General features: G+C 44.0%; 3 protein-coding genes and 1 long non-coding RNA gene across 9 annotated transcripts; 1 reads left to right on the top strand and 3 right to left on the bottom strand.

Moving 5' to 3' along the window:
* Positions 7,918-9,761, bottom strand: LOC110431348. Its single transcript, XM_021450399.1, has 3 exons — positions 9,018-9,761; positions 8,715-8,933; positions 7,918-8,144 (listed from the first exon to the last, which is right to left on the bottom strand). Coding segments are annotated over exons 1-3 (561 nt in total). The 5' UTR covers positions 9,358-9,761; the 3' UTR covers positions 7,918-8,142.
* Positions 12,339-15,777, bottom strand: LOC8065776 (probable acyl-activating enzyme 5, peroxisomal). Its single transcript, XM_021449036.1, has 3 exons — positions 15,565-15,777; positions 14,124-14,505; positions 12,339-14,015 (listed from the first exon to the last, which is right to left on the bottom strand). The coding sequence occupies exons 1-3, from the start codon at positions 15,621-15,623 to the stop codon at positions 12,555-12,557; spliced, it is 1,902 nt and encodes a 633-aa protein (XP_021304711.1). The 5' UTR covers positions 15,624-15,777; the 3' UTR covers positions 12,339-12,554.
* On the bottom strand, positions 20,002-22,744 carry LOC110430869. Of its 3 annotated transcripts, none has more exons than XR_002448262.1 (4): positions 22,343-22,744; positions 22,131-22,267; positions 20,320-21,397; positions 20,002-20,206 (listed from the first exon to the last, which is right to left on the bottom strand). It is a non-coding gene; the product is annotated as an uncharacterized LOC110430869 (long non-coding RNA). The 3 variants fall into 3 exon arrangements; XR_002448263.1 differs by having other exon boundaries at positions 22,347-22,744; XR_002448264.1 differs by having other exon boundaries at positions 22,363-22,744.
* LOC110431334 lies at positions 23,141-27,761 on the top strand. Of its 4 annotated transcripts, XM_021450366.1 has the most exons (6): positions 23,141-23,502; positions 23,621-23,705; positions 25,755-25,817; positions 26,308-26,383; positions 26,920-26,983; positions 27,072-27,761. In XM_021450366.1, exons 1-6 carry the CDS (start codon positions 23,146-23,148, stop codon positions 27,252-27,254), a joined length of 828 nt encoding a protein of 275 aa, XP_021306041.1. In that variant the 5' UTR covers positions 23,141-23,145; the 3' UTR covers positions 27,255-27,761. The 4 variants fall into 4 exon arrangements, 1 of the variants encoding a protein (XP_021306041.1); XR_002448829.1 differs by having other exon boundaries at positions 23,141-23,705; positions 25,755-25,838; XR_002448828.1 differs by lacking the exon at positions 26,308-26,383 and having other exon boundaries at positions 23,141-23,705.

The raw sequence follows: 27,835 nt of genomic DNA, 5'->3' as shown, positions 1-27,835 counted from the left end.
GCCAATCAAACACAATTGAGACACTAATTTTTCTCCTGAGGTTCACGTGCTTGTCAGCACGCTACGTCCCCTTGTGTCGACCAACACTTGGTGGTTCAGCGACTAAGAGGTGTAGCACGAACCTCGTCCTCACTAGGACACCACAAGAATCTACCCACAAGTGAGGTAACTCAATGACACGAGCAATCCACTAGAGTTACCTTTTGGCTCTCTGCCGGGGAACCTACAAAACCCCTCACAATCACCGAGAGATATGGCGGCAACCACCAAGAGTAACAAGAAAACCACAGCCAAAACAATCCCCAAGTGCCACTAGATGCAATCACTCAAGCAAATGCACATGGAATCACTCCTAATCTCATAAAGATGGTTAATCTATGAAGGAGATGAGTGGGAGGTGTTTGCTTAGGCTCACAAGGATGTCAAGTATGCTAGAATGCCAGGAGAGAGAGAGCCCTAAGCCAGCCACCAACTATTTATAAGCCCCTCAAACAAATAGAGCCATTGGCCGTTTCACTGGACAGAACACAGGGCCACTGGACGCGCAGCAGGTGAGCCACCGGATGCTCGAACCCAACGTACGGTGCTCCTGATGACAGCCACGTGTCAGCTTTTTGAATCCCGTGCGTCAATCTCTAATGGTCACTTTCAAACCACCGGACGCGGTCAAATGGGCATCGTATGTGTTCGGTGCACACCAAACCCATACGCAGAGAAGGTGTTTTTCACGTGGGGTCACCAAACGCCGACCAGCGGACGCTCTCCTGCGTCCGATGCTCTTTGTTAGAAAACAGTCACTTGTCTACTTGCTGACGTCATGCTACACCAGACGAGCAAACGGTGTCTGGCCTACGTCCGATGCGAGTGTCCGATGCTCAGATGACAGCAGCACCAGAAACTGAAAGTACACCGGACGCTTAGGCCGGCATCCGATGCCTCCGTAGACAGCGTTTGGTGAGTGTTTTTCGAGTGAAAAACACTCCCATGACCTCTCAAAACTTTCCATCGGTGCAATAGAAAATATGTATTTCATTTTCTCAAAAGCTTCAGTAGAGAGAGGAACCAAACCCGTCTCTACCCTTCAAACTCCACCTCCTTAAAGTGTGCCAACACCACCATATGTGTACCGACATGTGCAAGTGTGTTAGCATTTTCACAAACATTTTCTTTGAAGGAGTTAAGTTAGCTCACTAGGTTCTAAATGCATGCACAAGAACAATGACACCTAGTGGCACTCGATAACCGTTTAGCCAAAGAATTCCCTTCTTTATAGTACGGCTATCTATCCTAAATGTGATCACACCCTCTATGGTGTCTTGATCACCAAAACTAAAGCCCTAAGCAATACCTATTCCTTGATCTCCATAGGGTTTTGTTTTTCTCTTTCTTCTTTTCAAGTTGATCACTTGATCATCTTGTGGTCATCATCATCATCATCATCATCACCATGATCATCTCATGCTCCATCACTTGACATGTATCAATCTCATTAAGTCTATACTCACTTAGTATATAGGTTAGTACTAGGGTTTCATCAATTATCCAAAACCAAACTAGGGCTTTCAACAGCCTTAACTGCCATTACGCTCCACTCATCCGGCCTGACAAACAACACTAGATCATCGACATATAGGCTAACACGGTGCTCAGCAAGACCAGCCACCAGTTCCATCAATCCACGTTGCTCCACCCACCTCAATAGATTGTTGAGCACTTCCATTACCATGACAAAAAGCATTGGTGACAAGGGATCACCTTGACGCAGCCCCCTAGGTCCTAGCATGGCAGATCCAACATCCTGGCTTCCCATTGAGTATAATCTTCGAGCTCGATGTTGCCAGGATGTTATAGACCCAGTTGCGCCAACGTCGGCCAAACCCAGCATTCTAGAGCACCTCCAGCAGGAGCACCTAGGCCACAGAGTCAAATGCCTTAGCAATGTCAACCTTAAACAACACGCATGATTATCGTCGCCTATGAATCTCCTTGCATGTTGAGCACACGCCATGAAAATTGTCATGAATGCTTTTTCCTCCTATGAACACGCTCCGGCTCATGACCAGCTGGTCTAGAATAGGAGCTAACTGTGTCACCATGCATTTAGTAATGAGCTTGCCAAAGCTATGGATTAGGCTGATCAGTCGATAATTCTTAATCTCCTCAAGCACATCCTTCTTCTTGAGCAGCACCATGTATGCATCATTGACATGGTACAAGCTGCGTGCATCCTGTGCCCAGAATGCGTTGAACACATTCATGACATCTCCCTTGATAGTCGGCCACGCCAACTTGTAGAAGAGCCTCATGAATCCATCAGAACTGGGTGCCTTTTTGTTTGGAAATTCCTTGATGACACCCCACACCTCCTCTTTCGAGAACAAGGACTCAATGTGTCCAAAGAGGGCATGTCGATTGCCTGCAAGTCTATTCTTCTTGATCGCAAGAATTTGGTGCCAATCAAGGAGTCATAACGGCCAAAAAGGGCATCAACCATGGACACATCAGTGACAATTTGAGTTCCTTCCACATGAAGCGAATCAATCCTTCCCTTCCGTGTCTGATTGCATGCCATAAGGTGATAGAATTTTGTGTTTGCATCCCCTTTGTGGAGGAACCTGACCCGCACACGCTATCACATAATCGTGTGTACCAGTGAGGCAAGGCCCAACACCTTCATCTTCAACACACGGTGCAAGGCAGCCTCCCAAGGTGTCAGCTGCCACCGATCCTGCTCCTGATCAAACTGAAGGATCACCTCCCTAGTCATTACCAATTGCAAGTTGATGCTGCCAATTTTGTAGCTACTCCAGTGTTGTAGTTCCGTTGCCAATGCTCTGAACTTTTGGTCCAACAACCTAAAGGGGTCGGCACCTAGCATAGGTCGCTCCCACACCCATGCCGCAATATCTCTAAAGTCTATAAATTTAGACCAAACAGACTCAAACCGAAACCTCCTTAGTGCCACAACAAAGGCATGCAGCAGCAGAAGCAGAGGGCAATGGTCTAAATAATCAGTGGACAAAGGCTTCAGGGAGTGTCACAGAAAAGCTCCTAGCCAATCCACGTCAGTGAAAACTCAACCAAAGTGTTTGAGCGTCAGGTTTTCCCGATCATTGCTCCAAGAAAACAGTATGTCCCTCATCTCGATCTCCTGCAGCCGAGTCTTTTCTAGAAATGTGCGAAATCGCCTCATGCAGCACCAATCTAGGATGTAATTACTCTTGTCTAGAGCCCGGTAGATCATATTAAAATTGCCATAGAGTAGCCAAGGTCTAGGCGATGACCCCCTATAAGCAAGTAGTTCCTCCAGAAATTGCACTCTTCTGGCGTCTTGGCAAGGGCCATACACCACCATGATCCTCCACCACTCCACCATAGTGACTCCCCTCTACACTTTCACCGACAGGGCATAGCAGCCAACATGTACATCAGTTACAACCTAGGCATCCCTGGTCCTAACCACATTACAACGTGCACAGTCATTGAGACCATGCACATTCCACACCAAACAACTATCGGTTGTTGACATAGAAACATAATTGTCCAACTGGGTAGGCGATAGATCACGCAAGATTACGCCATCCCCTCACTAAGGCCGTCCAGGATTGAGGTCCATTGCTAAAACATCATAGCCCCCATTGAGCAACAACTGCAAACACTCCTGCTTAGTTCCAGACATATTACCCCCAAACGCTATCTTGAACTTTTTTCCTACTTTTAGGCCCGCTTCTTCATGCACTAGAATACCCAACTTTTTTAGCAAAATCCTCTGCGCCTGAGCAATGGCATTTGACACCCACGACTTAGCGGCAAGCCTCCCACTCCTTCGCAGCAAATGTATGGACACTAGCATCCTAGAGCGACGTAGCCCGGGGTCCTGCCCTAATGATCGGTGTTGTTAGTGGGCAGCACACAACTTCTTCAAGCTCCTCCTGCATCGATCTGGGTAGAATTGGCCCCAACCCGAGCAAGCCAGTGCGAGCAAGGTCGACATCCATCTACGTGCTGGTCCCCCAGGCATCGAAGGTGGCCTCTGTTGTTGCATCGAAAGGCAGCAGTACAGGGGAAGCAGTTATAGAATTCCCTCTCACCTCGGGGGTAGGCACCATGGGTGGGAGGATCGCCTCCTGCTCAATGAGATTAGTCCACCAGTCAGTCCACTAGTCCTAGGGAACTCCAGCACATAAATCCTTCGTAGCCCTAGTGTTTGGTTCATCTCGTTCTCAGCACATGCAGCCCACCAGTCATGAAGCATTAGCGACACTAGGGTTAGCATGCTCTTCCCTCCATATAATAGTTGTGGTGAAATAGCCAAGAAGTGTCCAACCAACCCTATCCGCGCTAAAGATTCATCACGTATCACATGGGGCAAAGGCGTCATGCAGATTATCTCCTGGATCCGGCCCTGCTCTGAGCAACCATGTGTTCATGCAGTCGCTATAGCCGGCGAGCATCGATGCAGGCGAGCAGACACCAGAGTGTGAGGGGCCATAAGCATTGGCCATCTCTCAGACTATTGCATGGTAGCATCCATTATCAAATCATGACTGACGCACCGCTCCGGGCTTGGCACTCTGGCAGCCCGAGCTAACTAGGGAGAAGCCGCAAGGATAGCATTAGGGATCGGGCAATTGAGTGACCCAATACTTACACTTGGTGGCCGCTAGAATCGCCCCCATGATCACCGCTAGTTGAGCCACTACAATCTCTTTGCCGTCAAGTAGGGGCGGGTGGGGAATCATCCACCACTCCATCACTAGACTTGGCACTTCATCAGCCGGACTAGCACCGCCAAGTGGTCCAGCATCATCACCATCGTGTATGGCCGGATTAGGAGGGCCATCGCTGCCACCAGGGGAGCCCTATGGCGTCGTCCAATCCTAATACATCACCAATCATGCATGCAGAAGGTACCTGACTCCCGAGAGTTGATCGTCCTGCAATACTCCCTATGGCCACTCATTAGGGATGAAAATAACTTGCTCAGAAGGGATTAGCCATGGATGGCAGCACCACGCCTCCACAAAGAACTCTCGATCATCAATCAATGGGCGGTCTCGAAACTCAGTGATGACCACGGTGCATGCCGTACCGAGATATGTCTGCGCCATGTCAAGGTTCTGAGCATGAAGCGGCACACGTGAGATAGCCACAACAACCCAGAACCAAAAACAAGCATATAGGCCCTTAGAAGTGCGCCGCCATGGTCGCCAGATAAGTGGCAGCCAAAGCACGCTGGGTCTGGCCTCCATAACCCGCTCCCTATCCACACGGAAGCGGGCCATGAAGTCTTTTGGGTAATGATGTTGGACATCAAATTCACCATCATGAAGCTCGAAGCAGCGTCGCAAGTAATCTAGACCTTCACCACGAAGACTCACGGCCGTGCCCCACCGATGATCGCCATCAATGCATGTTCCAGGTTCACCTCAGCCATCTGGATCTCAGTAGTCCTTGGAACAACAAGGAATGGGCGACCAAGGTGGTGCTGCAAAACCCATCATAGGCGTCAGGGGTACCGGCGGGTCAACGACCGCCCCAGCAAGAACCAACTGCTTATTTGGTAGCGGTGGCGAGGGTGACGGCAGCGGTGGCTTCGGTAGATGAGGCGAGCCGGTGGGAGGAGGTATCAAAGTAGAGGTGTCCATGGCGGGGGCTGACCTGAACTCACCGGTGGAGGCCGAGCGCGGTGAGAAAGTATCTATCGATGCGTGACTACAACCGCCCTGCCTCAGCCTCTGCAATACACGGTGATGCTCAGAGGGCTGCATTGGAGAGCGGCCACGCTTGCGACCAACCTCCGATGAGCGTGCAAGCAGGGGACACGTCGCGTGCCCGGTGACCCTTAATACCACATTTGTAGCATCTCGCAGGGACGAGCACTTTGCTCGTGTATGACCCCTGTGCAAGCACCTGAAACACAATCCCACCAGCTCTGGGGGCACCTTGCATGGGGGATCTTGGCGGGGTCCGTGGCCGACCAAAGCGCCGGCTATGGACGTCGAAGAGGCCATCGGTATCAGGCGAACCCCATACGCGCGGTGGATGGGACGCTAAAGACGCGCGATGGTGTACCGGCGGTGAGTGATGATGCAGGGCCCACTGCGGTGGCGCTAGTGGGTGGATGTCGAGGTTGAGCACTGACCCGGGGCGGTGCCGCTGCCCCTCCACCGCTAGAACCAAGCCGGCCAACAAATGGCGATGACGACGCGTGCGCTGGCGCTTTCGAGCTGGCCCACCAACCTTGTTCCCCTTTCCCATCACCGGCGGTGGCGAAGGACAGGGCTCAGAGATCCTTTGAGTCACTGAGAGCTACACGTTCCCTAGGACCACGGACGAGGATCTCCCTAAGCAGCCCTGGGGAACCGACGAAGAACTCACTTGGCGGAGGCAGGCGGTGCGGCGTTACCGTATGCGAGGCACCACATGGCACACGGCCCAGGGCCTCGAGGAGACGACAGGGAGATCCGGCCTCCAGAGCGGCCTCCACCTTGGGCGCCCACCCACGCGTTGACGGGGAGCCTGGCTCCATGACCGCAGTAGCCGCGCAGATCTGGGGACCGGCCATCGCCGGCGGCGGCGCGGGGAGGGGTGGTGTCGCCACGGAGTCGCCCTCACTTCCCACCAAATATATTGAACCCATGGGTTCGAGTGCTCCAACGTAAAGGTGAGTCTTGACAAAAGCTTATCAACTTCTAAAGTTGTTCTAAGTTGAAGTGTTTTAAGTTTAATCAAGTTTAAATTAAAAAAGTATGAAATAAATTTTATGTTCTGTCTGACCATACTAGTTTTATGTCATGGATTAGTCTTTTTTCCATAAAATTTAGTTAAGCTTTTAAAAGTTTGACTTAGAAAAACTTCAAAAGCTGATTTATTCAACGACGACAAAGTAACATACAGTTGTTGCATTGTATAATGTATATTGGTTCTGAATGAAACTAAATGTATTGTAGACCGGCTCTGAAAATATGCTAGTAGCATTATACACTGCTTCTGAATTAAACTAATGTCGGCTGTAACTGAATTGTGCAAGACCAATTGTATACAATAGTTGTAGCGAGATCATTAACATAAAATGGTCGTTGCAGAGGTCCCATCAAACCATTAGCCCTTAAAATCTCTCTTTTTTATTAGAAAAAAATCGATCACATCCAAGTCCCTTTCTGTTTTTATTTAAAAGAAGTGCTTCCTGTGCACTCGTGTGCCTCATGTCAACCACAGAAGTAGCACTACTGCCGCTACTACTGCACATGTAAAATCTTCCGGCCATCAGTGCTGGAATCGCACGCTTTGCCTAGTGTCCAGGACACTCGGCAAACGGTAAAAAATACTCGACAAACCGTTTGCCGAGTGCCACACTCGGCAAAGCTGAGACGGCAAAAAGAATAACGGCAAAGCAGGCTTTGCCGAGTGTCTTTTTTCGGGCACTCGGCAAAATCTTTGCCGAGTGCCCGTTTGACACTCGGCAAACAAAAGTAGCCGTCACGACCAACCTAACGGAAGATCACGGTTTGCCGAGTGTCTACAGCCAAACACTCGGCAAAGACATTTTTAAAAAAATAATAATAATTTTTTGGTTTGCCGAGTGTCTTTCTTGGGACACTAGGCAAAGTACCAAGTTTGCCTAGTGCCTTGGACACGACACTCGGTAAAGCCATCAGGTATTCTTAGTGTCCTAGCCTGGACACTCGGCAAAGCCATCAGATTTGCCTAGTGTCCTGGCCTGGACACTCGGCAACACTCGGCAAACCATTTTTTTCCAGGTGTCCAATACAGTCCTTTGCCGAGTGTTATGGCCAAAACACTCGGCAAAGAGTGCATGTACCGAGCATAACACTCGGCAAAGTGACCAGAAATATTTTTTTAATCGTTTTTATCCGTTCCATCCAGACAAATAAAAAATATGCATAGCAGACATCACTGACATGATATATATATCACAGACATCACATACATATCACAAACATCACATAAGTCATAGTATATCACAATAATTTCACAAGTAATCCCAGTGCTCCATCATTCACCATAAGAAGTGCAAATAAAAGTACCATTAACAACTACAAGTATGATCACGGACAATGAGACTGATTTGGTGAAGGATTTGTAGCATGAGACACTTCATTCGATGCCGTCGATTGATTCTGCAGAAAGGAGAAGGGATTACATATGTGAGACAAGATAAAGCCCTGTTTGGAAAAAAGGAATGCAAAACAAAGGAATGAAAGAAAACACAGGAATATGAAAGGAATAGAGGTGTAAAACAGAGAATTGGAAACACACAGGAATTTTGTAGAAAAGAGTGTTTGGAACACAGGAATACTAATAGCATCAAAGACTATTCGTTTGTGCTAAACACAATTGTTTAGATTAAGTATGAGCTAATTACTTCTTTACAAAGCAACATATAGCAGTTTAAAAAAAATGATATGTCTTGGACGAGCCCATATGGTTGTGCATGCAGGTAGGGATCAGGAAGTAGCACATGTTGTGGATGCAGGTAAGAAGGGAGTATGCAGATTAGTAGCTTGTGCAGTTGTGCTAGTTTGGAAACTTAAAACTTTTTTTCAGTTTATGTCTGTTATTTATACTTTGTGGCTTTATAAAAACAGAGTTTTTCTCTGTAAAAAAAGATAACCTGAAACACTAGGTTCAAAGTATTGTTATGGTTTGACTGTAAACATGAACATGTAACCTGAAACATTCATACTCACAGGAGTAGTTGCACCAGGAGGTGGAGGTAGAGCGAATAGCCCAAGTGGTGGAGGCATTCCCTGGGCGGCGCCAAGACTTCATATGTACTGTAGAATGTCTGCGAACCTCCGCTGCTCGGCCTCCCGCTCGGCTGCGATCCCCGCCTCCAACTCCTCCCGCTCGGCTGCGATCCTCGCCTCCAACTCCTCTCGTCGCCTCTTCTCTTCTTCCAGCTGGACCTACAATATTTGAACCCAATTTTTATAATATTGCAGAGGTAAGGTATCTAAAAATCAATGAAAAATGAATAAAACAGAAATAACCTGGAGTGCCTCCATCCGGTGCTGTGCAGTGTTCGGCCGAGGTCGTATGGCGGGGCTTGAGCTCGTGCTTCTTGCCCGGATCTGAGAGAGAGGGAGTAGTGGCTGTATCGATTATGCCATCGCCGAGCCAGTACCGCACATGCTTCTTTCCTCCTCCCACCCTCATGACTACTTGTCCATCAAAGTCCTGGGTGCTTGGATCATAGTCTGGCCCATGGACCACCTTTGCCATCGACGTGTACTCACTGAGGCGGCTATGGACGGTCGCATTGCTGTACGCTGAGGGAGGGTCCTCCGGGTTGTAGTCGACGTAGGAAGTCGCCTTCCCCTTGTGAGCCATTGCCCATGCCTTGAACTGAGAGCAAGGCTGGCCACCATGTGATGATGCCGTCACCGCCCGCTACGGATGGGGCTCGGGGCCGTGCGGCGTGTTCCCATCGGGCGTGCCACGAGCGCCGAGCAGGGACGCGCCGATGGGGAGGGTCGCGAGCGCCGAGCAGAGATGTCGGCCCGCTAGGGATGCGCCGCCGCACCAGTGGTGTCTGAGGGCGTGCGGCTGCGGCGGGAGAGGCGGTGGTGGGGCTGGATTGGGTGTCGAGGGCGGGCGCGGCTCCGGCGGTCGGGGGCGGGCGCAGATCCGGCGAGCCGCGGGCAAGGGGCGGGCCAGGCGGCCTTACGAGCAGCGGTGGTCGGGAGCAGGCGATGATGCGTGCTGAGGGCTAGCGTGCGGCAAGGCAAAAGTGCGTGGACCTGATGGCTTGCGGCAAGGCCAATCCGTGATTTGAGTCTAATTGGAAGGAGGTTTTGCCGAGTGTCCTGTGACACTCGGCAAAGTGTTTTCTTCTTTTTTATATATATGAAAAAAATCAAATACAAATATATGGTTGTGACTAATTAACTTTTAAAATAACTTGTTAAATGTATATTCAAAGCTTATACGAATATTTGGCCATTATTTCATACGGTTACATTTAGCTTTAATTCTATTTATCGGAATTATAAAATTCTATAATTGCAGTTAACAAATTAAAATTAGCAAACGAATCCAAAAAAATTCCAAAGTTTCACAAGAAACAATCTTTGTTGACTATTCACTATATAAAAAGGTTTTGAAGTGAAACTCCAACTCGACAATAAAATTGACATTCGATCTTACCAGATCCCACTCGTTACTATATGAAACTTCTTCGGAGATGTACTGATTTCTAAACATCGTATGTGACAACTTTCACGAAACATTCTCAAACTTTTATCACAGACTCCACATATGATATCATGACATTTTAATAAATATCATGATTTTCAGATGTTGATTGGGTTTTATATAATTTAAAATAAACTCGGCCACAAGTCCGTGCTCATGCTTCATAAGCAAGATGTTTAAAATTTGATGTAACTTCCTAGATTTTAACTTTATTCGATTTTAAATAATATGAATATCATTTTTCATTCATTTTTTGAAATTATTCGAACCACTTGTAGTTCATATTTCAGTTATCTCTAAAAAATTTAATTAAATGAGGTAAATTAACTAAATATAGCAAATAGATTGAGAAAGGTACCAACATTTCATATGGAGTCAAGATTACTGTATAACATTAGTAGAAAAAGTTTAGAGGCCAAAAGAAAATAAAAAATAAAAAGTTTGCCAGAGTGTCAGCATAAAACACTAGGCAAATCTGTAACTTTGCCGAGTGTCACGAAGAAACACTAGGCAAAATGGAAACTTTGCCTAGTGTCTGCGCACAACACTAGGCAAAAGTGTCTTTGCCGAGTGTATGACTTTGCCTAGTGTCGGACACTAGGTAAAGGGCTGGTTTGCCGAGTGTCGATGTTTGCCTAGTGTTTGGCACTAGGCAAACTATCGATTTACCGTGTGCTTCGGTTTGTCGAGGGCTACACTCGGCAAACTACTCCTTTGCCGAGTGCACGATAAATTACACTAGGCAAAGTGCGACACTAGGCAAAGAACGAATCTCTAGTAGTGCATGAGCCCATGCTCATCTCGTTGACGTATGCTATCGCCATGGAGGGCTGAATAAATAACTTGTTGAGCTAGCTCCACAACTCGTTTCAAAAATGTTTTAATTAAACTCATTTTTACTATGGAAATGAGTAGATTTTAAGTGAGATTTGACTTTGACTTGGCTCGTTAGGCTTGGGTCGTTAAGCTCAATTCGATGTTAAATTCCAAACAATTCAGAAAAAAAAAATAAATTGTATTATAATAATATTGAAAAGATCTCAGAAAAAAAATATAATTAGCTCGGTATCTGCCCCATACTACCAGCCTGGAAATAGAACAAGCAGGGCAGATCCCCATGCTAAGGATGAATGAACAGCAATAGGCAACCACTACATCTTAGAGAAACCTTCAACAGTTTTCAAAACCATTTTCAATTTAGATTTTTTTTTTGGCAAGAATAAAATCTGCTTTCCAATAACTCTATATCAACTTCCAATCTTTATTCACTTGGAAAAAAACGATCTAATCTTGTGGAAATACCCATGCGCCTGTCATCCACTAATTTGGAGATTGAAGGACGTGAAAAGAATGAGTAGTAGAATAGGATTATCAATAGAAACGTACAAGAGAGAAAGAAAGTATAAAAGTTGATAGGGTAATTTATAAATAGTTTAGAATTTGTGATGCAAAACTATCTACTATATACTTTAAAAAATCGGTAAATCTGTTTCTCACCCGTGTGATTCTTTGCCTGTGTGGTCACATGTTTTTTTTTTTGCGTCTAACTCTAGATTGATCTGACATGTTTTTTTGTGTCATAGTGTTAAAGCCTGACAAGTAAGTGTCAGTGTAGTGTTTTGTTTTTAGATACAATTGTCTTGATCCATTCATTTAGCTAGGTAAACACTCCGGTATTCTCCGGTAATACTTCAGTTCTTGAGATCATTTTGATATATTTGATAAATTCGTGAACAACTATGGCAAGTAGGATATACAGTTTAATATGGTTCTAGTGTACTTACAGTGTATATATATATATTTTACACTGACGCATGCACTGTAACTTATTTGTTATAGTGCTGTAAGTTTTTGATTTGTTATATTATGTATGTTTTCTCTGTTATGTTCATATGATCATCCTTTTTATTTGCCTTTCATAGAATAAATCTGATTGAATTTGTTTTTTATATGTTTTGTTCTTTGTGATTATTTTTAAATTTGCTTTTCATAGTATAGATCTGATTTAATTTGTATAGATATGATTAAATTATTTTGTTTTATGTTTTTATCTATATATGATGTATATTTGTTTGGTACGTTGATTTGAGATCTAGTGGTTTTAGATTTTGTGTGACAGAAGCCTTAGAATTACCCGTTTTGGGCTTTTGTTTGATTTGGGTGATATTTATTGTTTGGTCACACGGGTGATACAAGGATAAAAATCACCTAAGTTTTAAGTAGACAGACCCTAAAAAATTTAGATTCTGACACTGTTAGACGAACCCAACAATTTATTGATTTATTTACCATTTTTTGTTTTTTTAACACGTACGTATAGGTGCTGCCTGCTGCTACCGTCGGCCGTCGCCCTTGTGGGCGGGTCCCATCTCCATGGCGAGGTTCCGAAGCACGTACTTCTGAATTTTGCCAGTGGAGGTCTTGGGCAGCTCGGCGTGGAAGACAACCGTTCTGGGCACCATGTACTGCGGCATGCGCTCCCGGCACCACGCAATGACGTCGGCCGCGGTCACCGTGCCCGCCGCGTCCTCCTTGAGGCTGACGAACGCGCACGGCGTCTCGCCTCGTAACTCGTCCGGCCGCGCCACCACGGCTGCCTCGTTCACCGCCGGGTGATCGTAAAGCACCGACTCGACCTCCACGCTGCTGATGTTCTCGCCGGCGTTGATGATCACGTCCTTGGAACGGTCGCGGATCTCCAGGTAACCGTCCGGATGCATCACGCCGACGTCCCCCGTGTAGAACCACCCGTCCTCGCGTATCGCCGCCTTGGTCGCCTCGTCGTCGTTCAGATAGCCGAGCATGACGCAGCCGCCGCGGACCACGATCTCGCCCATGGTGGCGCCGTCACGTGGCACGCTGCGGCCGGTTTCGCTGTCAATGACGTCGACTTTGCCCGTGGCCGGCGTGCGCACGCCCTGCCTCGCCTTCAGCCGTGCGCGCTCCGGCGCCGGGAGGCTGTCCCACTCACCCTTCCAAGTGCATGACACCGGCAGGCCCGCGGTCTCGGTTAGCCCGTACCCATGGCTGATCTCGAAGCCAATGGCCTCCGTGCGCTGTAGCACGGCCGCCGGCGGTGGCGCGCCGGCCGTGCGGATGCGCACCTTTCCCGGGAGCGGCCGTCGCACGCCGTCGTGGGCGTTGGCCAGCATGTTAAGCACGACGGGCGCGCAGCAGAGGTGGGTGACACCACGGCTCGCGATGGCGGCGTACACGGTGGCAGCGTTGACGCGGCGGAGGCAGACGTTGGTGCCGCCCACCACGGCCATCCCCCACGGGAAACTCCAGCCGTTGGCGTGGAACATGGGCAGCGTCCACAGGTACGTCGGCCTCGTCGGAACCGCCCATTCCATGAGCGAGTCGACGGTGATCAAGAAGAGCCCGCGGTGGCAGTGCACCACGCCCTTGGGCTCCGACGTCGTGCCGGAGGTGTAGTTCAGCACCATCGGATCCCACTCGCTCGCCGGCTGCACCCACGCGAACTCCGGGTCGCCATCGGCGAGAAGCCTCTCGTACGTTAACGTGTCGGCAGGGAACTCGTCCTCCTCGTGAGGATCCTCGACGGGGATCACGCGCGGGGCCGGGTGCCCCGGCGGGAGTAGCCGGAGCGCGTCGCTGATGAGCTGGAGCGACGATGCGTCGACGAAGACGAGCTTGGAGCCGGAGTGGCGGAGCAGGACGGCGACCGTGCGCGCGTCCAGGCGTGTGTTGATGTTGTTGAGCACGGCGCCGCTCATGGGCACTCCGAACTGCATCTCGTACATGGCCGGCACGTTCGGCAACAGCACGGACACCTGTATATATATATGCAGTCCGATGGATCGACCACCGTATCAATTCCACGTCCCGGCGTAGCGACAACCATGCATAAACAAGGGGAATCTCGACGGAGGGTGGCTTACGATGTCGCCGCGGGTGATGCCGAGGGAGACGAGCGCGGAGGCGAGGCGGAGGCATCGCCGGTGTGTCTGCGACCAGGTGAAGACCGTGTCTTGGTAGACGACGGAGGGGCAGTCGCCGAAGACGGTGGCCGCACGCTCCAGGAAGCCCAGCGGCGTGAGCGGGCACGAGTTCGCCGGATTCGAGTCGAGATTGCCCATGCCATGGGGTGGCCGGAGGCGACTTGGTTTGGCCTTGTCAGCTTGTGAGAGCGGTGATGTCTTCACCACCTGTCTAAAACCCAGAGGTTTGTTTCCACGGTTGACCACGGTGAACATGTTCCCCTTTCCATGCTTACAGTTAAAAGAGGGCACTCCTCCAGTCTCTTTCAGTGTCAACTTCAGACTACAAAAAAAAAAAAAAAAACAACATTATGAGACTGGAATGCTTTCCATGGCTTCCGTTTTCCACTAAAAACAATTTAAGAAGGCAATCTGGGGTTGTGAATGCGCATACAGATGATGGAACTTTCAAGTTTCAACTTTCCAAGTCCAAAACGACACCTACCAACATTAATATTGCTTCCAAAACGATTTCTAGAAATCTTTTAAACCTAGTTAGTCCATGATTAGGCTTAAATGCTACGATAACCTATATGTGCTAATATAAATTTGTCTTGCCGTTTTCAAGCGAGTTATATAATTAGTTTTTTTTTTATTAGTATCCGAATACTCCTGACATCTACACGAAACATTCAATTCGATGTGACATCAAAAAAAAAATTCGTACTCCAACTAAACAAGGCCTAAAAAGCAGAAGCTGGATCAAACTAGATTATTCTGACCGCCGTTTTTTCTCTATTTGTGCAGGTTATCTCGGAAGCGCTTCCCATATAAACTGTACCAAACAGGGCTAGAATCAGACTGATTGAATTTATAGGGTTATTAGATGGTTGAAAAAAATGAAATGTTAGAAACACTCAGCGGTTGCATAGACGCTTCCAAGTTTTAACATTATCAGAAAATCCTAGCATTCAGGGATGTTTTTTACATACGAATCAATCAGTTTGATTTGTTGTATAGAATTCAGTTGGAACAAACACAAAACAAAGCATACTATGAAAATGAGATCAATGCTTTGCACCTGACAATTACAGCTTTTGTATTAGGTATATTTGGAAACTTGCTTTTATAAAGAAGTAAACAAACGTCTGAAACTTAACACCTTCAATCAAGTATTTAATAAGAAAGAAAGCAAATTAGTTTGAGATTTTAGAGCTTTTTTGGGTTTGGCCTCGAGCTCTCAAGGCCTCTTCGGCTCCTTCTCTGCAGGCTGCAGCACTGTAGCATGTTATTCTATATACTGTAGCCTACTGTGCCTCGTCGCTACATACTCCATTCATAGAGAAACTACATACGTCCAAACGGGATCCGAATATGAGTTATTTTGAAAGAAAAAAGTTACCTAAACTGTGACGAGGACGAGAGAGAAGCAGACCACGAGGCAGCAGTAGTATTTAGCATGGCGGACAATGTTTTATTCCCACGGCTCGCTAGCTACTTGAGCGCGCTGACCGCTGATACGGCCGGCCGGCCGGCGCGCGCGGTGCCTTCTCTCTCAGCGCCGGCGGTGCTCTCGTGGCACCGCGCGCGCTCGGCTGAACGTTCGGCAGGAAGCTCGACGACGTTGGAGTGAGGCAGCACGCCGTGGCAGTAGATGCTATATACTATGGAGAGAGAGAGAGAGAGAGAGAGAGAGAGAGAGAGAGAGAGAGAGAGAGAGAGAGAGAGAGAGAGCACAGTCAGCAGACGCTACTGCGTGCATTATTCAACAAAAGAAGTCCATATCCGTGTGTCGCTGTCGTATTGAGTGCCATATTCAGAAAAAGGAAATAAGAAAATGAAGCCCTGGAACAATTGTTGATGGCGGTTGCGTTGATCGTGATGCTAATTATTATTGTGTGCCCATCCTGCCATGCGATCAGCTAGTACGTTGAAGAAGCTTTGGGCTTGGACAGCACAGAGCTGCTCAGCTCCATGTTGTCAAAGAACGCAGCTACTAGTCTACTGTAGTTATGGTACCTGCCAAATAGTATCTGAAAAATGGTATACAGTGTAGTTATGGATCAGTTATGGTGTGTTGCGAAGAAATAGACAAGTGCTGGCCGAGATCGTTGGCTTGATGTCCCAGATCTGCATATGGCGTGTCCAACTGTCGATGAAAAGGTAGGGCGAGCGGAGAGGCTCCGACCCATGCGTCGGAGCGTGCAAGCAAGTCGACAATCCACGGGGGAGCGGCACGACGCATGTCCCGTGACGGCTCAACCAGAGCGCGATTTGGCAATCGAACTTCTTTTTTAAGAAAAAGAAGAATTATATATTAGATAATGCTTAGGTACTCTAAATTACACAAATATCCAGATTTATATCTAAATTTTACCCACACTATGAATATTTTTATATCTTAAAATAAAAAATTAAGCATGTACGATGCTTTGCATTATAAATGGTCGTACAGACAAACCTTCGACAAAAAATTTAAAAACAGATGTCCAACGAGAGACGATCAATATTTATGTAGGCGAAATCAAGAAACTTCTTCTTTCGTCTAGTGTCTTTCTTCTTCTTCTTTTTCTTCTTCTTGCTACCGCTGAAGAACAAGGAAGATTAAACTTATTCTTCCTAGTCCTTCGTCGTGGTTAGATCTAACCATCATAAAACAAAGAAGAGACCGGCAACACTATCTCCGTTTCGATGTCGTCATCCAAAAATAAAAAGTATTTATATCATCATACCGATGAGGATGCTAACGTCGTAGTTGTCGTTCTCATTTCAACCGAGCCACAATAGAGAAAGCAATTCCATCCTTCCTTTCATCGTTGCTGAGGAGCTAAGAAACTTGACATAGGAAAAACCTACCTAAATAAATCCTTCGGTCTTCAATGATATGCCGGAGGGAGAGGTAGGGGGACCAAACGTGGTGGAAGTGGGAGGCGACGTCGACTGCGGCGGTGCTTGAATCGCGAGGGGCATGGCGTATTGGAAACGAAACACGAACCTGAGACTGCTGGCTGCAGTAGGTCGTTCTCTTCGACCTCCGAGTTTGGCAATCGAGCTGCGGCGAGCCTCGAGGAGTAGCATGACATTTTCGTGGGTCTGGGACCGGGAGCACAAGTGCACGGACTATGACGATCGGCGGGGTGCCGGACCGCACGCTTGATCAGACATTTTCGCGGCATGGACATGACCAGACGAGACTTGTGAGTCTCTAGTTTGCGACGTTGCTTTTTCCACGTCAAAATAGTGGCTACTCCCTGTAAACTCCTTCGGTGGATTGAGGGGGTTGAAACGTAAGAAGATCAGGTTTCTTTTTTTTTTTTGGGTGTGCTGGGCCACGATAGCTACTTTGTATTTTGTTTTGTATACTCTTTCCGTACTCACAAAGCAAATTGTTTAGGATAACAACATGGTCTTTAAAGCCTAACATTGATTCTTTATTTTATATAAAAATATTTATTGGCATTGGTATTTGTATACTTTGTATGGAAGTGTTTTTCAAGACAAATATATTTGTATGGTTTTCACATTTCCAAACTAAATAGTTTTAAAGTTATTCGTGATTTATATTACCAATGTTTGACTTAAAACCTTGTACAAAACGACTTCCGTTATGAGTACCGAGTAGTATTTATTTACATAAAATTAATAAAGTGGACCTCGCATAACCTAAAAACAAGGTGGACCTCGCAAATCGCAGTCTGCGTGCCAACAGTAATACTATTCATTCAAGCCCATTTAATATTGTACTCATATCTAGCTATCAAATCAAATTTATTAGAGTATGTTTAGTTAGATGTAGCATATGACCATCCATGGTAGGTGTTGTTTGGTTAACGAGCTAGTTAGACCTTATTTAGTTTTTAGGTGAAAAAATTTTAGGTGTCATATCAGATGTTTTATGGGATGTCCGAAGAGTTATTCAGATACTAATTAAAAAACTAATTACATAACTTGCTAGAAACGACGAGACGAAATTATTAAACCTAATTAATTTATCATTAGTATATGTGTTACTATATCAATTATACTAATCATGAACTAATTTAGGCTTAAAAGATTTGTCCCGTGGTTTCCATGCAAATTGTGCAATTAGTTATTTCTTTTATATATATTTAATGCTCTATGCATCTAAATATTCGATGAAACGGGGTGACAAATTTTTTAGATGGGAACTAAACAGGGCCTTAGGTATGGATATCCTTGGCAGAGAATATTTCTTTAAATGCTGGATTTTTTTTCAAAAAATGCCGGACCAACTAATGCATGTTATTTAATCTCTATCGTTAGTAAATAAATTAAAATTTATTAGTATGCTATATTACAGTATTACTTAGCAATTATGATGATAATATTAATTTTGATAAATAAATGCTGATATGATGATTAGTGTGCATTTTTATCAGACATTTTCACGGCATGGACGAGACGAGACTGTGTGAGTCTAGGTTAATTTGAGATGTCACTTTTTCACGTGAAAATAGTGGCTACTACTGTAAACTCTTTCGGCCCTTTGGACGCTCATGTATCCATTTTAATTTAAATGAGTTGGAGGAGAATTTAAATTAAGTTTCACATCAATCTATTTCAACATAAATAGATTAAGATAGACAGATATGTGCACCCAACAAACCCTTCGGTCGGTGGATCCAGTTTTCACGTGTGCTCAACCACAGCTACATGTGTTTGTTTTGTAGCAATTTTTCTTATATCCCTTTTCTACACTAAAAAAACTCTAAATACGTAAGGCCTTGTTTAGTTTCCCACAAATTTTACAAAAAATTCAGATTATGTGAATCTTATGATCCATGTATGAAGCATTAAATATAGATAAAAATAATAACTAATTGTATAGTTTGTCTGTAATTTGTAAGACGAATTTTTGAACCTAGTTAGTTTATTATTGGACAATATTTGTTAAATACAAACAAAAAGTGCTATAATATTAATTTTACAATTTTTTTTGAAACTAAATAAGGCCTAGTTATCTACCGGTGATACCAAATGCATCCCGGCCCGACTCCACTTGGACCACTTCGGCTACCTTCACGCGCCCGAGCCGTTTCCGTCTAAGATACGGAATTACGTACAGCATCTTCTTTGTTCCCACACGATCACACTTCTGCTACAATCAATTTTCATAAACATATGATATGACTTGTGCAACTATCAATTTTCAGAAACAGATGTGTGATTTTAAATCATGCAGTAAGCATGATCACTTCTGCTACTACTAGTATTTCTCACACACCGAGTAGTCGAGATAAGCATAAGCACGTAAGTTTTCTCTTCTTAATTTTGCAAAATTTTTCACATTTCCCGTCACATCGAATCTTTAGACGCATGCATTGAGTATTAAATATAGATGAAAATAAAAATTAATTGCACAGTTTGGTCGGAATTGACGAGACGAATCTTTTGAGCCTAGTTAGTCCATAATTGGACAATATTTATCAAATACAAACGAAAATGCCACAGTGTCCATTTTTCAAAATTTTTTGAAACTAAACAAGGCCTTATCCGTACACCTAAAAGAAATACCCAGTGCTATCTTCTTACCGCCCCACTCGCACCATTCCCATTCGGAAAATAATACGGCTCCATTCGCAGCAACATATATAGAAGTTTACAACCCCGCTCGGAAAGGAATCAACCACATCCCACACATTATTATATTATAATCAACTAGTATAGTACCCGTGCTAACGCAACGGTTGTATTTCAGAGATGTATATGAAAACAACCAAATGACGATATTTTTTCTTGTGCATGTTGACGCAATGATAAAAAACAAAAAAAAACTATTTCTTAGAAATGAAGTAAATACGAGATTTACACCAAAAAAGATTCATAATGAGTTATCGTATTGTTGAGCCCATTGCAATTCTGTTAAAGAGCAATATGTCAAATAAATAACATCATAGGTAGGCCATCTAAATCCTCACACGCCTAATAAGTTCTTGTATATCTTCACGAATATTGTATTTAGATTCGTTGTCCTTGTACTTAAACATCTCTACCAAGAATCTAATCCTCAGTGCATTCCCATCCTGTATGAATCATTACACTTCATGTCATAAAATAGCAATTAATTGTAGAATGTTTGTGCTAACTGCTAACGCTAGGGTAAATGTGCAATGAGTAATAACAATCTGCAGCGTACCTCCACATGTGTTTCATCAATTTTAGCTGGTGACATGTCATCTATTGACCGCAGGTTCAAATTATTTAACCAATTTACAATTACCAGAACAGGTTGTAGTTAATACAAGAGGCCGACATTAGCTCCAACTAAAATTGTCAGCATTTTGCAAACTCTCTGCAAAGCCCACATCTCCTGCACACATAGCTAAACGAGAACAAACTGCAGATAGATATGTGTGATGCAATCATGACCTCAACACATATAAGATCATGAATCCAATAATTACCTCCAAATAACAGAGTTAAGTTAGGGGAGACAAATACACCAGTAATTAGATCAGATCCGAATGCAAATAGTCAAATAGCTTAATTTAGGTTTTGAGTTCTCGAGTCATTTGTCTACTCAAATAATAACAGTTCATGCTAAACTAACTATTCCCTTGTCTGAACCAAAGATGGCATGCTCAGATCGAAGAAAATTAGTTCAATCCCAGATGTATCAACTGTATATGCAAGAAACTATGATCTAGGCTAATTTGACAACTCCCAATGTGCCCACAGTAATCTGTATAATATTTATAAAATAATAAATTTACACGGCTAATCAACAAACACCTTCATTTTAATTTAACAATCAGTAAATAGAGCATGTACATCTAGATTTATTTTACAAAAGTGGAGAAAGGAGCATATACATCTCACATGTAAGAACTACAAAGGGTACACCCTGCGATGGAACTTTAAACAGACATTGCCATTTCTCCAAGTAACATCTCATTACCTCATTGTTTGTTGTGGTGACAGAGAGTCTACAAGTGTCTCTCATTGATTTATGTCATTTATGAGATCTGTAATGAAATCAACAGAACATAGGAAGATCACTGCAGTGTGTAGACACTAACTTTTTTTGTGAATCAGTCTGTAGACAGTTTGAGGCTTCCAGCATGTGGCAAGATTAGTAATAATGAGAGGAGGTTACTTGTATGCCAATTCTGGCAATGAGGCCGATGGCCTCAGCCAAGCACAGCACCAATATGCCAACGGAACCCAGACTGGACCAGCCAAATGAGAGCCCAGAAATAGAGAGAACCAGTGGTCTGCTCTTGAAAAGAAAAATTGTATCAGTATTCAGTTGCAAACATATGTGATGAGAAACAAACAGAAAAGCCTTTCTTGGAAAAGTGAATTATAAAGGTGCAAATCATGGTACGCGCTTGCTAATAGCAGCTTATTGGAGTATGCCATCTGTTCACTTCACATTCTTTATCTCCAATGGATTCAGATTATAGGAAGGTAATCACATTATTTTCATCCTATCATCAATTAGCTGAAAGTAATTGGATAGAACTTACCAGTGTAAATTTCTGATCTCTAGTTGCAAATTCTAAGGTTTGCCACTCTGCAATGCGTTGCAATTCATACTCTACAACTATAAAGATATAAAGTATCTACAAGAATATTATGGATAATATTTTGTTTCGGACACTATAAAAATCAAAGTCTAGCTCAGGAGTGCAACAAGTCATACTTCGATGAGCACTGCAGCCTAAGTGCAATCACAACAAGCTATACTGCAGCTACAAAATGGCAGAATACAGGTACTATGTCATTATAAAAGATTGGGGAATTGACAGAGAGACAATAACACAAACACATTACGGATATGCAATAATACAACCTCCTTGCCCCACAATACATCGGACAAGCAAAAGCATAAGAACAGAAACAGCCGTATTACCTCCTACCATATTTCCTACAAAATCGATGTTTTCCCCCAACGAATTGATGCCTCAGCCAAACTAACAAAAATATAATTAAAATTGAGCTTACCTACCAAAAGTTAACACCATCCCCTACGGGCTCAAGCACGTCATGACCCGCATTAAGATCCTCATCGTTTGAATCACGCGGTTGCTTCCGAATTCGAGCTCGTTTCTTGCTCACTAGTAGAAGGAAGGGCCAGGAATCTGGTAGGGGAAGAGGAAGAATTGAACGACTGCTTTTCCAAAGGAATGAATTAAGGGGAAGAGGAAGCAAGCTACCCACAAGCCGAGGAGCTCACCGCCACCGCCGCCCCACGCAACACAAGCCCCCCACGCGCCGAGAACCGTGGTTGGGAGCCATATCTCTACGCCTTGGCATGACATGACAGTGATGTCGTCGGCTTCATCCTCCGTCCCACTCCTCGTCCGACAGATCTACTCCAATGATAATCCTTCCTCATTAGTGTCTCCATTAGAGTTAGTGAGCTGAGGAGAGGAAGCAGTGTCCGTGCATCACGCATGGCTGGGCGGCAGGATGGACATAAGGTAGCAGCAAGGGCCGGGCGGTGGACGGGGCGGCGTCAGCGGCGATTGAGGGCAGGGGCGTAGGGAAGAAGATGTGCAGCCACAGGGTATGTTTTGATTTTTGATTTTTTTTTGTCTTGTTCTTTTGTTGTCGGACGTAGGAATCAAACCTGTGTCGAAGCGAGACGCGCGCGGCTAAGCTCCATTGGGCGCGCGAGGGGAGGAAGAGGTTGACACAGGTAAGATAACCATGACCGTTGGATTTGAGGCCTTGTTTACTTCCACCAAAAAACCAAAATTTTTCAAGATTTCCCGTCACATCGAATCTTTAGACTTTTGCATTGAGTATTAAATATAGACAAAAATAAAAACTAATTGTACAGTTTGGTCGAAATTGACGAGACGAATCTTTTGAGCCTAGTTAGTCTATAGTTAGACAATAATCTCTACAACTAAAACACGGGAAAGTAAATCGTTCACCGTAGATTCCCCTCGCTCCCTCGCTACCTGCCCACCACGCGACTCCACTCATCCTCGGCTCCCAATAAACAATCCGCATGCCATGGCCCTCTCGAGCCACGAGTCCCCAGTACACGCAGCGCGTCTGCGCCTCCCTCCTCGCCCAATGCGCTTCATCCCCGTCATCGATCCAGATATGCTTCAGCTCCCCAATCAGGTCATCGATCCGGAGGTGCTCGTCTCCCCCAATCAGGAGCTGCTCATGCCGAGGCCCAGCCTCACCCTTTCAAATCTGCTCCCCGTCCAACCACCCAAGCAGTCCAGCTCCACATCGCCACCGCCGCCCACGTCTGCTCCCCGTGCTGTTGTACCTCGACCTGCTCTTCTCCGTGATCTGCATCCCGACTCTGCCCTTCGACTTCCTCAACGGCAGCGGTGGAGTGGATCGTCGCCAGGTACGTGGTGTGGCGTCGAGTGGAGGAACCTTGCATCCACCGCCTGCTTCGCATCTCGCCACAAACTCGCCGCAACTGCCGCTCGTTGCTCACGTCGCCACAACCGCGCTGGACACAGAGGCCGCGACTCGCTGCTCCCTGCCGCGACGAAACGTGGTGTCAGGGCGTGGGGAGTGCCGGGGCAAAATCTGCGAAGTCAACAGGTACACATCTAATTTGTTCGCTCAATTTGGGGGTTAGTTTTCTAGGTAAAGAATGCAGGATACATACATCGCATCAATTGAACAATTAAGTATTTGGTCCCGATTCTTCTGCTATATCTAAATATCTTAAGCTTCCATCTGCAGTTCAGACAAGTAAATGCAGAATCCGATTTGTGGCGTATCTGTTTCTATGAGCATTGTATCTGTTTGTGGGAGAAATCAATTAGTAATTCGCTGCAGTTTAAAATGGACAAGTTTATAAAGCGGTCTGAAGTAATTTTGTTTTTTCATATACAAACTGTGACAGGATTATAAAGTAATTTAAAAGAGCAGTTGTTGTAGGGTTATGATTAGAAACTTGCTCATTGCTTGTGTCTACGCGAATCTGATTGGTTTTGGTAATAGAAAAGTGAGCTACCAGAAACTACGTTAGCAAATAGCAATTATGCTCGAAATTGAGCCTATATCTGGGATTTTGGGATGAAGTGGGTAGCTACTACTAACTAAATCATTCCATTTGCTGTCAACTGATCATTTCACCAGCCTATAATGGTAATGCAAGGATGCAGAAAATTGTTACCTGGTAATCTTATTATTTCGTGATTTCAGAACTTAATTCTCGGTTCGACAATACTTATAATCACTAGGGATGGTCTTTGATATTGCTCGAGTTCTAAATCATCTCTAAATCTAAAACCGTGCAATGCTGACGTTGCATTAGACCACTGGGTAAATTTTGTATACTTTCAGGTCGTCCTCAACTCTAATACTCGGTGGCCTTTCATCCTTCCATACAGGAACATCGTAGGGGACTAAATTTACCGAGCACTGAAAAAACTCTTTTTCTTCAGTAATACACGACGCTTTGTTAAAAGTGGCCATTTCATAATAATTAAGCCATTTGTTTTATTGTAACTTACAGCTAGAGATGATTAGGTACCAAGAGTTCAATTAGTGTATTTATTTCTTTGTTGGATATTCAGAGATTCATAGTGTTTCAGTCTCTGTACGCTCTATCAGAGCGTGGGCAGTAGTTCTAGATATTATTAACTCATATAGATAGGTTAGTGCTCTTTCATTCCAAGCCTTTGTTTACCTCATGTTTTCTACTAAAGTAACATGCTTATTTCATTAATTCAATATCGGTTAATGCTACATGAGCCATATAGCCCTGTTCACTGAAAACCAAATGTTTCCATGTGAAATTAAGAATTAGGAACCAACTGTTAACTAACGTTTAAGGTAGTTAATTGTTAGCCATACATCAGTTCTGTTCTAAGGCAGATTTTTAGATTAAAACTTAGAAATGCAAAGGCAGGAGCTTTTTCATTCAGTTAAAACAACATTTTAGTGCTTATATTGGCTAATAGTACATGGAGCTCCATATCAAGAAGACATAATTTGAATCGTTTCTAAACTAGCAGCCATGGTCACAGCTTTGCAACCTGACAGCCACGGCTTCTCCAACTTTCTGATATTGGCATGTTAATGAGCATCAAATCTTTTTATAGTTAAAGATGAGAATCATATGCCCAGACCCTGTCCAGGCCCTCAGGCTTCATGGAGATTATCCTTTTACCTTTCTTGGGCTCAGTTAGATCGTCTGATATGTATATCACAGCTTCTTCCGTGGACTCAATTATTCTAAGTCATAAACATATTGGTTTTGCCCTAAGAAACTGAATGCAGAATCAGATTACGGTACTGACAACAATGACTTTAGATGTGTAGTGAATTGCTTTTCTGTGTTTCCTATATGCATAGTCGGGCTTCTGTCAAATTTTTTGACCCATATATATTTTTTTGTCAGCGAGCTTTTTTTATGGCAAGGTTCTGCTCTCTAACTTCTCCAGTGATTCAGTGAATACAAATTATGCCTATGAATGCTTATTATTGGAACTAGACAGGGTCCTTATTAGTAGACTGAATCATCCAGTACTTATTCAAATCATCCCTGTCATTAACAAACTAATCCAGTTCAATTAATGTGTAAATTAGCCATACTTTCGGCTACTACCTTGCTGAGTCCATGTTCTGCCGTTGTTACAGGTGTCATGAAAAGCAGGGCAGGGGGTCCTAATCTACTGTCATCGACGACATTGCCACTCCCAGGTTACCTAGCTGAATCCTGAAGTATGCTTCAAACCTGTTTTGCTTCCTGAGTTGAAATATGTAACCACAAACCTGAAACCTTTTTTTTCTATTCTTTATGGATGCTTTACAGAACTTAATCCAAACCAATATATAAAAAAATCTTCTATGTTGAACTTGATAATGATAGGAAATAATCTAAGCTAATGTAGTTTGCCTAAGACATCGTATAAAAAATGAGATATGCATTCATATTGTTCACAGTGAGCCCACATGGAGAAAGTCACATGCAGTCTGTAATGTATTAGTGCACAAACTGTTGGTTAAATTACTGTCTTCTTGACATTTGCAAGTGGTCGATTCATTTCATTGTAGCTCAATTGTCAGAACTCAAGATAAAATGTTTGTTTGCTCCCATGGAATAGCTTTTAGTTAAGAGTTATCTAGGATATGTTTGTTTTTATCTTTTCATACTTTATCTTACTGCACACCTTATTTCCACCCACGTTAGGAGCATTCCTTAATGCATTTGGAGCAATAGTTCGTTGCTGCACCTGTTTGAAGCAAGTAATTGTAGATACAAAAAGGTAACAATTTTTATTTTGCCATCACCACAATGTACATCCACCAATAGCCATCAAATTGTTTATCCTTTATATTTCTATTTCAAGGTTTTTCTGCTTTAGTTCTTTAATTTGGTTTAGCAAACTGGTATTGCCCACTCCTTAATTAATTTGGTTTATGGCCATCAACATGTTACTGCCTTCATTTGAAGGTTCACACTTAGTATTCAAATAAGAAAATTCGCTGCACATAGCAGTAGATCAGTATTTGGAATCTGAAAGATAAAATGGTTAATATAAGGAGTGCATAGGCTGCTGAGATTATGTTGTGTATCCCTAAAACTCAAAGTCCACAGCAAGAACAGACAACACACTCCACATAGTAAACCAATTCAAAGTAATGACACCAAGGAGATCTTATCGCAATGGAGTTATATAGATAAAAAAATCACAGTGTGGTGCTTCTTGCATGCAATCGCTTGATTCCAATACTGATTTGAAATACATGCTTTAACTTCTTATTGGAATTTATATGAACTATGGGTCTATTTCTATTATAGATTCATACAATGGAAAATAATTGTTCTCGTGTTCCATTGGCAGACAAGACTAACATCGCCAAAGGTAAGTTAATGAAACACCATATCAAATACTATTACATTGTATGTGCTATGTAAATGCCAAACTTATATTATTTCAAAAATAATTGCAGCTGATGCTAAAGAACGTAAGAGGGAAAGGGATAGAGCTCGATGGCATGCAATGTCTCAAGAACAGAAGGATGCAATTAATAAGAGACAACGTGAATCCTATCATCAAAGAAAAAAGATACATGGATTTGGAACTACTAATTGTAATGCATGCTAACATTTTGACATTGCCATGTAGGAATTAATTAGCATATCTTTTGTTATATATATATATGAAAATATTTTTGTAGATGATGACGCTGCATCAAATAAAGAAAATGTGGATCAAGTAGAAACGGAAGATTGGCTCCATAGGAATAATTCCTACCAGATCAACAATATTGTTGATGAGAACAAATCGACTCAGTTACCATGTAATTAAAGTTTCTTAAATATTTTAGGTCTTATGAAATTATAATGTTACAAAACTCGATAAAGCTAATGATTGTATTTATATGATTACATTGATAGATGAACTAGAAATGGAGCCTATAGAGAAGAGCACTGTCGATTTCACCAGTACCCTTACTCCAAATGCTCATAAAACATGTGTGCAAAGTTTGTCAAAAAGTAACTACTACAGTGAGAGGTACAAAAATATGACGCCTGATCAGAGGGATGCAAGGCGTGAACGGCAAAGGTTGTATAATACTAAACCTAAGCGTAAGGAGGCAATGAAATTATCTCTCAAAAAATTCAAAGAGGTGAGAAAGCACACCCTACACCCGCAATCTATTTCCATGGAGAACCCGTTATTTGTTCCTAAGCTTGTGTGGCCCACTGCGGG

The sequence above is a fragment of the Sorghum bicolor genome, chromosome 10, assembly GCF_000003195.3.
Source record: "Sorghum bicolor cultivar BTx623 chromosome 10, Sorghum_bicolor_NCBIv3, whole genome shotgun sequence".
NCBI classification, from domain to species: domain Eukaryota; kingdom Viridiplantae; phylum Streptophyta; class Magnoliopsida; order Poales; family Poaceae; genus Sorghum; species Sorghum bicolor.
This window is presented reverse-complemented; position numbering and strand designations above follow the sequence as displayed.